Source organism: Glycine soja, chromosome 12 (assembly GCF_004193775.1).
Source record: "Glycine soja cultivar W05 chromosome 12, ASM419377v2, whole genome shotgun sequence".
Classification (NCBI taxonomy): domain Eukaryota; kingdom Viridiplantae; phylum Streptophyta; class Magnoliopsida; order Fabales; family Fabaceae; genus Glycine; species Glycine soja.
This window is the reverse complement of record NC_041013.1, coordinates 10,011,270-10,028,089: the sequence shown is the minus strand read 5'-3', so window position 1 is coordinate 10,028,089 and position 16,820 is coordinate 10,011,270. Positions and strand designations below refer to the sequence as shown.

General features: G+C 28.2%; 2 protein-coding genes across 2 annotated transcripts; one reads left to right on the top strand and one right to left on the bottom strand.

The window, feature by feature from the left end:
- Positions 1-6,622: 6,622 nt before the first annotated feature.
- LOC114379525 lies at positions 6,623-9,225 on the top strand. The gene is made up of 2 exons (XM_028338204.1): positions 6,623-7,336; positions 8,785-9,225. Exons 1-2 carry the CDS (start codon positions 7,070-7,072, stop codon positions 8,989-8,991), a joined length of 474 nt encoding a protein of 157 aa, XP_028194005.1. The 5' UTR covers positions 6,623-7,069; the 3' UTR covers positions 8,992-9,225.
- Positions 9,226-12,175: 2,950 nt separating this feature from the next.
- On the bottom strand, positions 12,176-13,427 carry LOC114379227 (serine/arginine repetitive matrix protein 1-like). The gene has a single exon (XM_028337847.1). It carries the CDS (start codon positions 13,250-13,252, stop codon positions 12,401-12,403), a length of 852 nt encoding a protein of 283 aa, XP_028193648.1. The 5' UTR covers positions 13,253-13,427; the 3' UTR covers positions 12,176-12,400.
- Positions 13,428-16,820: the final 3,393 nt, after the last annotated feature.

Sequence of the window (16,820 nt, the reverse complement as noted above, 5' to 3'; positions counted from 1 at the left end):
ACAAAAATGATTAAATTCAATAATTTTGTTCTTCAAAATCAATCTAATTCAATATGCAAACACATCTTCCATAATAGGGTGTAAGCGGAGTCGACTTGGGTTGGATTTGGTCAAACCCATTAATCAAATCAACCTATTTGTAAATAATTTAGGTTGGGTTGGGTCAAAGAGTTAAAATATTTAATTTTGTTTATTTTTAACGCAATATTTTTTACAAGCTAAATTTTTCAACTGTTTTTTGTTAGATTTTTTATTAAAAAGAATTTTTTTCACCCCACTCCACTCAATTGACTCCTATTTATTTGTCTATCCAGTAGGGATGAAAAATTAAGGGGGTATTTGATTTGGTTGTTTTGTGTTTTCATTTTCACTAAAAATAGAAAATGGTGATAAAAATGTGTTTGGTTGGATTTCTATTTTTATGTTCAGTAAAAATGTTTTCCCAAACAAACTAAAAACTGAAAACAACAAAATCTCGTTTTCAAGTATTTTCAGTTGAAATCAGGAACCTCATTTTGGGTAAAATGAAAACGCGATAACAATGAATGTAATTTTAAGCAGATCTAAAAATACATTTCCTTTGAAAAATGCATTTTCAGTGTTTTTATTTCTTGAAAACAGAAAACAAGAAATCAAACCAAATATGTTTTCAGAATTCTAATATTTTGAAAATAAAAATAGAAAATGAAAATACAAACCAAATATACCCTAATCATACCATATTCGAGATAAGAAGTTTCAAATACTTTTTTTTATACCAAAATCAATGAAACATTATGAGACCTATTCTTTATAAACAAATTCAAAATATTTTAAAAGTTCATTTGAAGTGACTTTAATCAATAAATTTGTTGTCACCTTGATCTTGAAGGTTAAAGATGCGTTGATATTTATTCAATTTCAATAAATCTATGTAATCAATTATAAATAGTATTTAATTTTTAAAAATTTAAAAATATATATTACACATAACAGATTTAGTTGAAATGAGATTAGTAAATTAATGAATCAACAGATTTAAATATTAAAACCCGTGATAAAAAAAAAAGATTTAGTTGATTTGATTTAAATTTAATTCAAATATAAAATTATTTAATTCAAACTATTCAAAGAATCAATTTGAATTTATGATAAACTCACACCGACTTAAACCCTTACCGCGTAAGATCATTATTGCGAGGCTAGTAAATTATGTCCAAAGATAAACGGGCATTGTTGGTAGGGACCATGCTCGTGAAACATTGGGCATAGACATCATGTGATGGACTGCGTCCCCAACGTCAATCCTCGAGGATTGGAAAACGCTCTGCCACTGCCACATCGTGCGCAGCTGCCCTAGCACGTGAATTCAGTTTCTACCAGTACTACTACTTTTAGTTTTAGCCGCACTATTATTTGATGAAAAGCTGCATTTAATTCTACCCTAATTTTTATTCCATGACTTTTTCATTTTTATTTGAAAATGATATTGTTAAAAAAAAACTTTTTTGAAAATTAGTATAAAATATATCAAGTTATAATTTTTAAATAATTTTCTTACAGTTTACTATTATGATTTTTAATGATTTTATAATTAAGTATTACAAATATTTTATCTTATAGTTATTATTTTTACTTTGTCAAGAATATTGAATTATTCTATGAATAAAAAAAAACATTAAATTACTCTTTCTGTAAAATATTATTAGCATTGTGTTCAGTACTTTAGTTAGAGAGAAAGTCAAAAGAAAAAAAATGGATACTTTTTTACCTAGGTTAAATAAAAAATAAGAAAAAAATATATTTGTAAAATAATGTTAATTTGGTTAAACAAATAAGCATATACTATTAGTAATATTAAGGGTATTCTTTACCTTTTAATTTAGGAAGTTATTCCCTTTTTCCTTCCATTCCATATTAGAAGGAAGTATATTTATCACCAAAATTATTGGTACAAGTGGGATTAGATCCAATATTTTTAAGTAAGATTTTGAATGAGTGTTATAGATAAAAATAGTTTTTAACAAAGATTAATTATTAATAAAATTAATAAATATTTTATATAAATATCATAAAAAAAATAAAAAAAATATTTTAACGTAGGACTCACAAAATTAATCACTATTCTCTCTCTTATTAGAGAACCAAATAAGGAAGAGACTTTTCTTCCTTTTCTTTTCTTTCTTTTTTTTTTTCCTTTCTTTTGTTTTCAGTAATATCAAACAAGGGGCCAACAGTAACGGATCCAAAAAAAAAATAAAGTTACGAGGGCAATAGTAAGTATATAATTTAGTGGGAGCAATATTCATGTTATTAAGTATATTTTAATTTATAGGAACAATTTATAATCATACGTATACATTATATTAAAAAAATAGTGGGCAGCTGCCCCCAAAGACCCTAAAATGGATATCTGAGTGTAAGTATTAACCATGTCTTGCTTGTCACAATGTTTATCCTTATTTTAGATGTGTATGATCAATATCCAACATTTAATTTCTCAACTTTTCAATAAATTTTTTGGGATACATATTATGTTTACAAGTATTACATTTAAAAATAAAGTGACATTTATTAGAAATATTAATAAAAAAATCAATTTATATTAGATTAAAAAGTTAATATAACACTTATTTTGGGACAAATATTTTTGTGACAAATTTATTAGGATAAATGTGCCCCTTTTGACAAATATTAGGGCAAATAATTAATATCTCCAAAATTTTATTGAAAATACAGTTATCAATAAAAAAAAGTTTGGGACAAGTAATCAATATTACATTTAAAAGTTAAAGTGACACTTGTTTGAAATATTAGTGAAAAACTAATTAATATTGTATTAAAAAGTCAGCATGACATTTATTTTGAGATAAATATTATTTTAAATGTGATATTTATTTTGGGATAGAAAAAATATTATGTTTAGAGTAAATTATATTAATTATTTTAACATTTGGTGAAATTACACAAATTTTTAAATATTTAGAAAGATATTACATTAAAATAGATGAAAAGGATTAAGTATATTTTTAATTGAGTAGATGTTGTCTTAAAAAATATTAAATATTTTTAGATATTTTTAATTTATTTTTAAAATTTATATGCATATAATAAAATTAATAATTTTTAAAATAGTTGATAGTATATTAAATATAATTACATTAAAATTGAGAAAGCTGATTAATTATATTTTTAATTCATAAGTCTAAAAAAAAAGTTAAGCCTATCAAAACTTATTATGGTTTTTTATTTCTTCAAATAATAATATTGATGTAATATCTATATTTAATATATAAATGAAAATAAATAAATATAATATATATTAATTTATAATTATTTAAAATTAAGTGTGTGTTTTTGTTATTGTAAATATTATGTTAGCATGTACTACCTATAATTCAAAATTTTATTTTCATTATTACTATTCTTATAATCATTATTATTATTAAGGTATTAATTTATAAGAATAAAAAAATGACTCTTAAAAATTTAATTGGAGAATATTTTTTATTATTATAAATATTATATAATAATTATCATCAATGTAATCAATTTAATTTTTTATTCTAATCAAATAGCATATTTCAAAACCAAAATACGATAATTAAATTAATAACATATATTTCAGAGTGATGGAGATTCTTCTTAACACAATTAATATTCTTGACAATGATATTGCTTTTATGTAATATGTTTTTTTACTACACCAACAAAACAATTATATATTTTTTTTAATTCATAATTGTTTTGTAATTATTAATAAACATTGAAGTATATAATCAACTTTGCAACAAAAAAAAGTATATAATGAATTATATAATCAATATGTGTAAACAAAAGAAGAAAAATTAGTAGAAAAACAAATTGTGTTAAGTGAATTACATAAAAATAATATAGCAAAGAAGAAAATTAATGAGTAAGACGTAGAGTTATAACAATAATATACTCTCTTTACATTTCTTTAAACAAAAAAAATATAGTAAGCTGAAGATATAAAGTAAAATTTAAATTATTAATTCTTTTTGTTCAAAATAGAAAAGATAATATAGTAGTAGTAAGAGGAAAAATATAAGAATATGTTTGAAAAAATTGAACAATTAATAGTTATCAAAATATAAAATAACACAAAATAGTAAAATGAAAAATGAAAAAAAATGTAAAGAGATGATATGCATAATTAATTGTTATGTGATGCTTGTTAAAGTAGTAGGTGATTTTGAGTGTCCAATTCATATCTATTGTCAAATTCATTGAATGATGTATTGTTATAAGAATTTTCTCTTTTTACTTTTACAAAAAGTGTCATTATTAATTGTAAGTCAATTAAAATATATTGAGAGAAAAAAGTGATAAACCAAGAAGAGAAACAATGAGCAAATAAAATATTTGTAAAAGTGTTAATTTTCTTTACGATAAGTAGACTTCCCTATAGCAGCATGTATATAATTATTCTGAAACAAACATTATAAAAAAAAATTAGCATAAAATAATATATTACGTGATTGTAGTGTAACTAAAAATTAAAGTAGGATTTGAAACCTCTTCATCAATCAACACCATGTCACTAATAAAATCTTTCCTCTTATAAATGCTATGAGTGTCCCACATTCTTGAAGCCCAAACCTTGATGATTTTTTCATCCAATGTTGGAAAATTAAAGGTTATTGAGCAAAACATATTTGTTAAACGGGTTAAAAATATTGGAAGAAAAAAACTAATAGAAAAAATATGAATGTAAGAAATGAACAATTTTTTTTAATAAAAATGTGGTCTTCATATTTATAATGTTTATGAAGTGACTAAAAAAAGAGAGAAATAGACACGTTAGTAATAACATAACATTCTTGTAAGTTTCCTCTCTCTACAGAGGAAACATTTTTAAGCATATAATGGGTACTTGGTAAATTAAATTATTTATTGTTATCTTGAAACCAATTATTGGCAGCATGAGTTGAGTTTTCATGTTTGTTCCATGTTCTTTTCTTTTGTATCAATTTGCAGAGGAATAAACCAAAACTTTTCCTCTTCTTTATAAATAAGAAACGTGCATTAAAAAAAATTATGATTTCTTTTCAGCAATATTAAATAGTACAAATGGTTGGGGTAAGATTTTTTTTTCAGCAATATTAAATAGTACAAATGGCTTATTTCAATATAATTGGTTTAAATGATAATTAAAGAATTTTAAAAAGGTTTTGTCTTAACTTTATGATCGATTTGCGTTCTTTCTTATTAAGACATTCAATTTCAATAAATTTGTTTTTAATTATTTTATCAGTCTCACTTTGTGTTATTTTAACCAAAATTGTTAACAACTGGTAATTTTATTATTTTTTTAGGGCATTATTTGAGTTTGTTAAAAATTAATAATGAAGGATATTATTTCATATCCTTTTAATTTAAATTTATTCAAATCTTGAATATTAAATTAAATAGTAATTTTAATCATAATAATATTAAGTAGCAACATTTTATTTATTATATATTTTAAAAAATAATATTTTAGAATTAAAATTAAATAAAAAATTATTATATATGTCTGTATATTATTATTATTATTTAAAAAATGTAAGAACTTTGTCTACAAATTAAAAAAATTAATGTTTCTAAAATGTTAAAGCATTTTAAATTTATTCAAATTCAAATACTAAAAATATTAATTTTAATAAAAATAATATTGAGAAGTAATGTTTTATTTATTATACAATTTTTTTAAATTAATATTTTAGTATAGAATTAAATAATAAATTATTATATATATATATATATATATCAAATTAACGCTTGTCGACAAATTAAAATTCTGATAAAACAAAACTTTCAGTTTTCTTTACATATAGTATATTAAATCAACACTTCTTGATAAATTAGAGTTTCGATTCAACAACTGATAAAACTTAAGTTTTCTCTAATATAGTATATCAAATTAACTGTTGTTAATAAATTAAATTTTTTTATCAAACGACTAACAAAACATTAAGCTTCCTTTACCTCTAGTATAAAAATTAAATAATAAATTATTATATGTATATATATAATTTCATATCAACAGATGTTGAAAAATTAAAATTTTAATTCAACGACAAAACTTTAAGTTTTTTTTCCATATAATATATCAAATCAACGATTATTTGTAGATTATCCAACAACTGATAAGCGTTAAATTTTCTTTACTTATAATATATTACGTCAACGATTCTTGACAAATTAAAAATCTGACGGCTCATGAAAGTTTAAATTTTTTTACATACAATATATAAATAGATAAAAATTAAATAATAAATTATTATATATATAACATATCAAATCAATGTCCGTTGATAAATTAAAATTTGGATCCAATAGTAGATAAAATTTCAAACTTTCTTTATATAATTTCATACATAGACGAGTTTTCTTTAATGATTTGAAAAATATTTGATCGGAAAGATTGCTGTGAATGTTAAAAAAACAGGAAACAAAAAAATTAGTGTAATTTTCTCTCGTATTTGTAGTTTTGCTCATTTTTATGTAATAGGTTACTGTACTTTTTTTTTTTAAATGACTACGTAATTCCTGAAAACGGTCAGAAACTATGCACACACCATGGTCCACAGACCACAGTCCACACATCATACAATAATTCACTGCCTATAACTGCATCATCATCTAGTTTTTAGCTATCTGAACAGATATCAATTGATCAACCTTGTAAGACCCTCGGTTTTTGCTGTCCCTCTATACCACAGTTTTGTCAGAGATGCTGTTTTCCCTTTGTCATGTCCCTCTGTCTCATCATTTCATTGTCCCCTTCTGCTCTCTCCTACTCCTATCTTCATAGACATTGCAGATATATTGCATCCCAACCTGAGGCCATCACCACGATCTCTCACTTGTAACAAACATTTTCTTATCCTCATACTGCAAATTCCATCGTCATTATGCATGTATGAGATAATAAGGAGACTCTCTCATTAGTCATAAGGGTTAAAAAAAACGAAAACACAAGTGGTTAAAATAAGTTAGTTTCTCCCACTCTCTTTCTTTCTTCAATTGGTAATGAGAAAGTTAGGCGACAAATAAGTGGTGCTGCTAAGTTTATGCTGTTGTGATGATGGGTTTTGAAGCCACAACTCCAGTGGTGGCACCCTTTAGTACTACTCAGAGACCAGACCATTGGAAGCATTTTGATGACTCAGTGAATGCTGTGTCTTTTGGGTTTGTTGCCACTGCCATCCTCATTTCTATGTTCCTTCTTCTGGCTATCTTTGAGAGGTTTCTTAGGCAAAGATCAAGTGAAGCCAATAATGTTGCAACTCCAATAGATCTTGAACGCCAAATGCACTTTGGTAGAAAGTTGGAAAATCTATCACCCAAGGTGCACTTCAACACCTCCCTTCCTTTGATTTCGTTTACTTTGATGGTGAAAATGTGACTTTTTGCTTCTCCCTTTTTTACTTTCCTTGCACGCTGTTCTATAATGATGCAGTTATGACTTGTGACGATGATCTTTTTCTCATGACTTTGAATGTGCATGAGTAATAAAGCCACCAACTTGCATGCCTAACAAGTAATGATGTTGAACCTAACATGTTGCAGACCATCATGTACTAGGTTTTTCTTGCTATGTTCCATGGTCAAGCTGAAAGGGATTTTCAGTTTTCTATATGGCAAATGTTATTAACAAAGTGAAAACATTTTAGCCCCGAAAATCTTGTTTGCAAGAGTTCGAATTCAGTGTTTTTTAGGTTTCAAACATCTTCTGATGACATTATATCACAAATATTAGTAGTTTATTTATCCATAACCTACTTTCTAACCATGATATTGTATGCTTATTTATGTACAAAATCCTCATGAGGGAGACACAGGGTGTCTTTTGTTCTGTTCATACTAGTTTGTTTGTCTTATAGGGACTGCTATATGTTAGTAGCATGTGTTTTACTTTCAAATGGTAGAGCAGAGAAGCAATTAGTTATATCTAACTTCTGGAACATAATTTATTCCCAAGTGCTTCTAATTTTAACAAAAAAATTATCGAGGAATGTTTATTCATTAACTATTCCATGTTACTTTAAGCACGGCTACAGTCCATTCAATTTTTCATCCAAGATAAATTTAGCTCTCAAATTGGGCAAATTTTACTAAAATATATGTGCTGTGGGCTGGACAATTGGGTTATTGCTCATGATCAAGGTTTTAAATTATGGTTGCTTTCACGGTTTCGTCACAATCTTTGACATTGCAAGAAATTGTGAAATGTGGCTGATGCAACTGCAATTACAGTTACAAAAAAGTCCAAAAACCTTAATGTCATGGCCGAAATCATGGTTGTAGACAGTTTTCTGAAACCTTGCTAATGATTATTTGGTTTTTCTAGTAAAGGGGACTAAACTCTGTCACACTTGATTATAGCTTTATGCTTCTTTTACAAAGGACTACAGTTTCTTTTTAAGAAGTCAGTCTTGATGCACAATACACCATTTCCCATCCACCAAATGTTTGCATTACAATGTTTGATGAAAATATACACTTTCTGTTTAAAGATTGAATTCTTTTTCTGAAAAAAGTGGTCAGTTTGGTGGTGTGATGATTATAGCATCACATTCCTATTCTGATCAAATTGACATGCCTTTTGTGATGGCCACTTCTGCATATGCCAACACTTTATTACACTTTGAAGGCAATTCTTATGGAGATACTCTAATATTCTACTTTGCAATGTTCAATTGTAAGCAGCTGTTTTTCTTCTTAAAGTTCTATAAAATATTACTATTTCAATTCTAATGTAAGGTACTGATTTTAATTTCTGTTCAAGTTCATCAGATGACCATTTATGGAAGAGGAGTATTAGTCTTGATGCCTGGAGAGCAGATTCCTTCATTCATTGCACTTCCTGCTCCTGCACCATGTTGCCGTGAGCCCATGTCATGGCCTATTCAAGTTCAACATAACTCATGCTTCCATGCACCCTCAGCATCAAGGAGAGACTATAATCTAACAACTAGAAATATGATGGTTCATCCCTTTTGATCTGTGGCAGGAATTAAGGTCATATCATTTAGCAGTGTGTAAAATTGAAGCCTCTAGTGAGACTATCACTGATGAGCATTCAAGGATCATAAAAGTAGCCTAATGGCATCTCTTTTCCTCACAATTGAAACACATTTTTCCCTCTAAGAGGGATCTGCTACTTAGAGATCATGTAAAAATTTTGTACATATTATGTTGCACAATTGCATCAATGCATTGTAATTTTCAGTGAAATTGCCATTGGAAAGCATGAAATTTTGCGAAGTTCCATTATTCAAGGAAGTTATGGTTAAAGTTAGATGCCTTTTGTGAGTTATCATGCAGAGTTGCGTGGTGTTCAAGCTGCTAAGTAATTTGATCTGTCGAAGTGAGTAGAAGATCATTACATCCTCTGTGGAGGCACGATGATTAACAAGCATAAAAGCTATAGTAACATGGATAAAATGAGAAATTATAAATATATTCAGTGGGGGTGGGAATTAAGAATCAATGATCATAATCATGCCTCAGCATTGAGTTTACTCATCTTCAAATCCGTGTGGGATTGAAAATTCAGTTTATCTGAATTCATTCTCGATAATAAAATATGGAAAGAGATCTATAAAATGTAATTAAAATAAGATAATACTGTAACATTTTTCTTAAGTTGTTCGGCGCTACTTCTGAATGAAATGTTATAGTTTCCGGACATTATAATGAGAATATTAATTATATTTCACAATCTGTATTTTTTTTAACCAAACACAATCTCTGTATTATTCTTTAAGAAGTTAATTTAAATAATAGTTATGTACCGTAAGATGGTTATATTTTTAATAAATATTTAAAAAAATTATATATAATGTAGTTTTTAATTGATTAATAATATAAAATTTTTACATTTACAGTATATAAAAATTAAATTTATCCTTTAAATAAGAAAAAAATGAAGGCATATGGATTTTGTGTGTGAAAATAGTAGGTGCTTTCTATTTGTTTGAGATTTTTTAATTTTTAATCTTTAAATTTTTGTATCATTTTTAATTTTCTATTTATTTTTAATTATTTATACAGAAAATAATGAATATAGTAAAAAATTATTTTCTTTAATTTTTATTAATTTTGAAAATAAAAAAAAAGTAAAAATAAAACGATATTTATATAATTAATTGAAAGTAAAAATAGGAAAGGAAAAATAGAAATCATTTTCTTAAAACTAAACAAACATTAATTTTTTGGTCTCTACTACTAAACAAGGAAATAATAAAGATACTTTTATTAAAAAATTGTGGTAAAAATGTAATGGTAATATTAAGTATTAAATTTTCTTGTAGAGTTTAATGTTCATGATTGTAAAATAATTTTATACAATAATTTATTCAATCATAAATTATTTAAATTATTTTAAAATAATTATTTTAAAAATTAGAAAATTTATTATATATAATAAGTTATCATCGAAGACTATATAAAACTTTTTAGGCTGTAGGCATTAATATGAAAATTTAATACTTAATCTTACCATTACATTTTTACCACATTTTTTTAATAAAAGTGATCTTTATTATTTCCTTGTTTAGTAGTGGAAACCACAAAATTAATGTTTGTTTAGTTTTAAGAAAATATTCACTTATATAATCAATACTACTAATTTAAAATATCCACTTACCTTTAGCTTTAAGCATAGGTTATAGATACAGGTTTATCTTTCTATTACTTTATGTTATATTAGCTTATAGATATAAGCCTAAAGTGAATTATGACTATAGTTATAGGTATATTTATAGAAGATTTGATTAAACAAACAACTGCAAGATACATGTATTAATTTTTGTTAAGTTGTTTTTTTCACTCTGATTTTTAATGAAAACGAATTAACTGTAAACTCTTTCATTTATTATAAACTGTTAAGAAGTGACAATTATAAGAATAATAATTATTTGATATAAATAAATAAATAATATTAACAGAGGAACCTTACTAATTTTTGTTGTTATCTATAACTTTTTAACTTGTTTAAACATTTTAACATTAAAGGTTATTTATAATTTTTTTATCTAATTATTAGAAGCATTCTCCTAACGTTATTTATATATATATATATATATATATATATATATATATATATATATATATATATATAATTTTTTTTTATCTAATTATGAAGTTTCTCTTCACTTTGGGGTCATGTGCCACAAGGCATAGTTGGCTAGGTGTGTGCACGCTTCCCTACTACAAATAGAAGACAATTCACGCCAATATCAAGAAACAAAAGAAGCCCCTCTTAATTCCCCATCCCCATAAAGGAAAAGATGGCAAGATGCCTTTCAATTTCGATCGATAACCATTTCCTTTCATTGGTTCCATGCCAATTCTAGGACAAATCCACCATCCATAGATTAAGATAAGAGATCCTAAGCAAGAACCTACAAACAAGAATAAATAAATAAAGAAACAACCCTTCTGAAATAAATTGAATTAAAGGATTCTTTTTTTCATTTTCCCCTTGCTTTTCTTTTGAGGAAAAAGATAGTAGGTAGAAAGACTTTGGTGGCAAAAAAAACATATACGGAATATTATAATTATGTGTTCGAACATTAAATTCACTGCATTATTAAGTTACCACATACGTGCTTTGACTTTCTTGTAGGCATTTTTTTAGTGGAATTTCTTGTAAGCATATTTAAATAACATTTTGACAGGTAAAAGAATTTAAAGTGGATATAAACTATCTTTTAATACTAGTATGAGTCTCTAAAAAAAACAATACTAGTATGAGACTTTTTTTTTTTTAATGATAAGAGCATAATGGAAACTTTTGAAATTTGAAATAGATATAGTGAATCATTTTGATATTACAAAAAATCTAGTGGTACTCCCTGAATATACAACAATTACATCCTTAAATATAGAATTTAAATTGTTATTTTTAACTTTTCAATGTAATTTCAAGTTTAAATTTTAGATATAAATCAATTACATACCTAAATATTGAATTGCATTGAAGATCTTGAGAAACCACTTTAAATTCTAATAATAAATTTTACAAGAATATTTCTGTATTTATTTATTAATTTTTGTAGCCGACAAAATAAACACCGTACAATTACTGAATCGAACATGTCTCTGGTGTTCTTATAAAATGTGATAAAATATTCCATGAAAAAAAATCACAAGAAACATTTTCTTAAAAAATATAAAAATGTACTATGAAATACTCGGACTCATTTCATCATATGAATATTTACACAGTAATCTGTGATTAAGGAGTGACTCCCGGAAGAATACAAAAAGCAAAGCCCAAAAGCTCTACCACCGTTTTAACAAAGGCCTTAAAAAGTCAAAAGTAAAAAAAAAAGCTGAAAACGAAAGCAACGCCATGTGAAATCGCTTCTAGAGTTTCCAAAAAGGTTTGAGAAACGTGCTTCTCCTACAGAAAAATAAAGCATTCCATCGAAACATGCGGGTTCTCGAGGCACTCCTCCTTCGAAACGACGTCGTTTTTCTCCCCAACTTCCTCACACTCACTTTTCGTCTCCTTTTCCACCTCCTTCGCCGGAGCAACCTCTTTCCGACCACCCCCGGCACCCACCTTTCCATTTCTAGCACACGCCGGGGACCTCGACCGCCTGCCGGAACCCTCGCCGGAATCCCGCCGAAGTGCGGCGGGGCCCACATTGCGCTTTCGATTCGCCGCCGTGCCGGAATCCAAAATTTCCCTCCCCCGAATTGGCCTCGGACCGCCCTTGATTTTCTTCTCCGGCGACGGCTCCTGCCTCCTCGCTGGCGATTTGAGCCTACGGTCTCTCACGCCGGCGAGGTTGCCGTCGGCGGCGTAGGGCCTCTTCCTGGAGGGAGATCGGTCCCACTTGTGAATTTTGCTGGTTGCTTCGTCTTCTTCTCTCTTATCCGCAACCGTGACAGTGGTGGTTGTAGCAGTGGCGGTGGTTGCGGTTGTGGCGGCGGAGAAGCTCTCGCTGATGCTGCATGTTTCTGAAAGCTGAGAAACAACCTCAGAGACTTCTTCTGTGGGAGGAGCCTTTGACTTTGTTTCGAAATTCGGAGGTGGGTCTTGAAGGAGAGGCAAAAGGGTCTTCGTTTCTGGCGTCAAAATTGGAACTTGTTGAGGTTTCGTAATTGGGGTCTCTGAGAGGACCTCTTTCACAGATTCCGCTTCCAAGGGTGGTGGTGGTGGTTCATGGTGGTGGTTTTTCTTAGTGGTTTGGTTGTTTTGGTTTTGGTTTTGGGTTTGCTTGGTGGGTGTGCTGAAGCAGCAACCCATTAGGGTTTGGGGTGGGATAGGAAGGGGTTGAATTTTTAGGGTGTGTTGGTGGGACAGTGAGGAGAAGACAGTGTTGTTGGACTTTGCATGGGTTTGATTTGGGTTTGAAAATGTGGACACAAGAGACAAAAGTGTAACGGCTATTAAAATGTTTGAGGAGGGAATGGGAATGTGGTTTGTAAGAGATGACAACGTTTGGACATATAGTATAGAAGTGGACCACTCACTAGTTAGTGACAGACTGGCAAGGCTAGGTTAGTGTGAATATGGAAATATGGGATTTTTTACTCAACTAATCCCTTTAATATTTTTATCTATCCGACTATCTATCCTATTGAATTATTAACAAAATTATCTTCCAATGGTGTGAATTTGGGCCCTTCAAATCCAAATTCACACTTTGCCTTCTTTTTTTTTTTGCGCATTATGTTAGAATTCGGTATTTCCAAACTTGAATTCTAAATGGACTTTCTTTATTTTTTATTTTTAATTATACAAATAAAATAATAATTGGTAATATATTTAATTATTATATCTAAATAATATAATTAATTATTATAATTTTTAAATACTAACTAATTGTAAGAATAATTATTAATAATTACTAATATTTTTTTTAAAATAATTTATCACAAAGATCTACTAAATAATATTATGAGTAGATATAAATACTGACAGAATAAACAATTAACGTTTATGATAATCTGTAGATACAAAGAATTACAACATAAGTTGTAAGACATTTCAACATATTGATGGATATGTTAGTGATTTTGACTTGTATTTTTTTATATTATTTAAACATTTGTTCTTGGAATGACTAACAGTTTTGCACAACGAACAACACTTTGGTTGTTCCCTTTCTCTTTGGTCCATTTCAGTGTGTATATGGGCTGATCTTTTTTTTCCTTCCCATTTTTTGGATCATGACGCATAGATATCCTTCATATTTTGGCCAATATGATGCATGTTTTATTTGGCCAAATGATTTGCTGTAAACATTGGACACATAATTGAGCTTGTAAACATCATTGATTAACTATTTGTAATTAGTGTGGACATATTTACATGCTGCAATTGCATGTGAACATAACTTGTAGTTTTTATAATTTACCACAATCACATTATTGTTCAGAAATATTTACAACAAATTTTTTTAGGAGACATCATTGTCTTGGATTTTGGGATTCTTCCATTAAGAAAAGAATACTTTGTCAATCGAACTCAATGATCTTGTTAATATTTTCTGTTAATTCTTTACTTGATGCCATAATTGTTATGGCTTCCTTGTCCCTTTTGACAAAGTATTTGTTACATCATCCGTGAGTACTATTGACCAACACAAAGATTAGGAGACTCTTTGTGTTTTTCAGCACTGAATTCATGGCCTCAACAAGATTTGTTGTCATGTGACCCCATCGTTGCCCGTTGTCCCAAACAGTAGTCCATTTTTCTATGGGATCTTCTCTAGCTAGTCAGCTACTTGCTTATTTTCTTTCATTACATTGTTGAAGTAATATGCAAATTTGGGCTCAGTTATGGTGTACTCTGACATTTGATCAACAAAATACATTAACAATGTGTTCATATAATTTAAAGTTTAATTAAAAATAATAATTCTTTGGTTGTGGAACTTACCAATGCTAATGACCTTTTTTCTAGACCTGACTTGTTGAAATATCTCATGAAATTTTTTGCAATGTGTCTAATGCAATGCATATGCACCGAGTTGTTTGGTGTCTACCCACTACCATGTTGCTTGTAAGCACTTGTTATTGAAATGTGCATGAATGACACTAGACACAATCCATATAGTTTTACCGCATGCATTTTTAAGTTTTGGAGGAAATAATACTAGGCTTCCATAGTCTCACCCTCAACAAGGAAAAGATAATCAAAAGGATGTGGTTGGCCCATCTTGTACAACTACCACAAACAATGTTCCTTTGTACTTCTCGTAAAGAAAAGTACCATTGACCTGAATTATTAGTTTGCAGTATGCAAACCCATCAACAAGTGTCTTAATAGTCCAAAAAACTCGATGGTACATTGCACAACTAGGAAGTAGCTCTCGCTATTTGTTATAAGCTGGCTTCAACTCTTGCTAAAAAATGGTTTTAGGCACAAATGTTTGAAGCGCTAAGAGAAATTTGGGTAAATCCTCATAGGATTGCTCCGAGATGCCATATTCATGTTCGATTGTCCATTGTTTTGCTGGCCAAGCCTTTTTGTAGGTGGTGGTGTAGTTGTACAATTGTTTGATGTGGGCTATGAAGGTTGGTACTGACACAATTGCATAATTCTTTACAATTGCTATGACGTTTGTACCAATCACGTCGTACCTAAGCTTTATGTGATATTGTGATATCATTGTCGATACACAAGTGTGGGATTCTTTTAGTATTTTATCTCCCATTGATATTGAGTATGTACCCTCGTTGATGCTTTTAACCTGTTGGAAGACATAACATATTAATGTTTTTTAAAATATTAAAATTAGTCATAAGTCAATTGCTACCTTTACTGAATGTAGTTTAAAATGATTTACCTTTATTCGAATAATTTGTCAATACATTTTAAAATTCATAAGTCAATCGGCTAATTGACCTCAAGGGGTTATATTTATAAACTTATTACCTAATGGGGTCTATATCAAAACTTATTCGCGAGGGGGCCCCTTTTTACAAGCATTTTGCCGTCCAAACTGGCAAAACAACGTGAACAGTGGTGTTTCGCCATTGTGGCTGGCGAAATAGGGGTAGGATGGGTGTGTTTCACCATTGTGGCCGACGAAATAGGGGTAGGGGTTGGGTTTCACCATTGTGGCTGGCGAAACCATGACAGTAGGAAAGGAAAGCGCAATTTTTGTTAATCCATTTGGCATGAAAGGCGTGTGGGCGTGATGGGAAAGAAAATTGAAAAATGACATAAAACAACAAAAAAAACGAAAATTGCATGGACAACATTCTCCCGTGAATACAGCATTCAGTGTAAACTTTTACAAATAATAAAATACGAATTTATTTATTTTTCTCTAAAAGAAACTTATTTTTTTATGAATTTTATTTTCAATAAATTAATTTAATGTATCGCATCTTTTTTAAAAAAAATTGTAAATTTTATCTTTTTTAGTTTAACTAATGTCACAATCTAAAAGTTAAGAATAAAATTTAATAAAAAGTAAAAAAGTTAAGTGAAAAATTCATTATAAAATAAAAAAAGTTAAAGATAAAAAGTGAAATTATTTTGAATTTTTATCTTAAATTTTTTTATTTTATAATGAATTTTTCACTTAACTTTTTTACTTTTTATTAAATTTTATTCTTGACTTTTAGATTGTGACATTAGTTAAACTAAAAAAGATAAAATTTACAGTTTTTTTTAAAAGATAAGATACATTAAATTAATTTATTGAAAATAAAATTAAAAAAAAAGTTTCTTTTAGAGAAAAATAAATAAATTCATATTTAATTATTTGTAAAAGTTTACACTAAATGTTGTATTTACGTGAGAATGTTGTCCACGCAATTTTCGCTTTTTTGTTGTTTTATGCCATTTCAATTTTCTT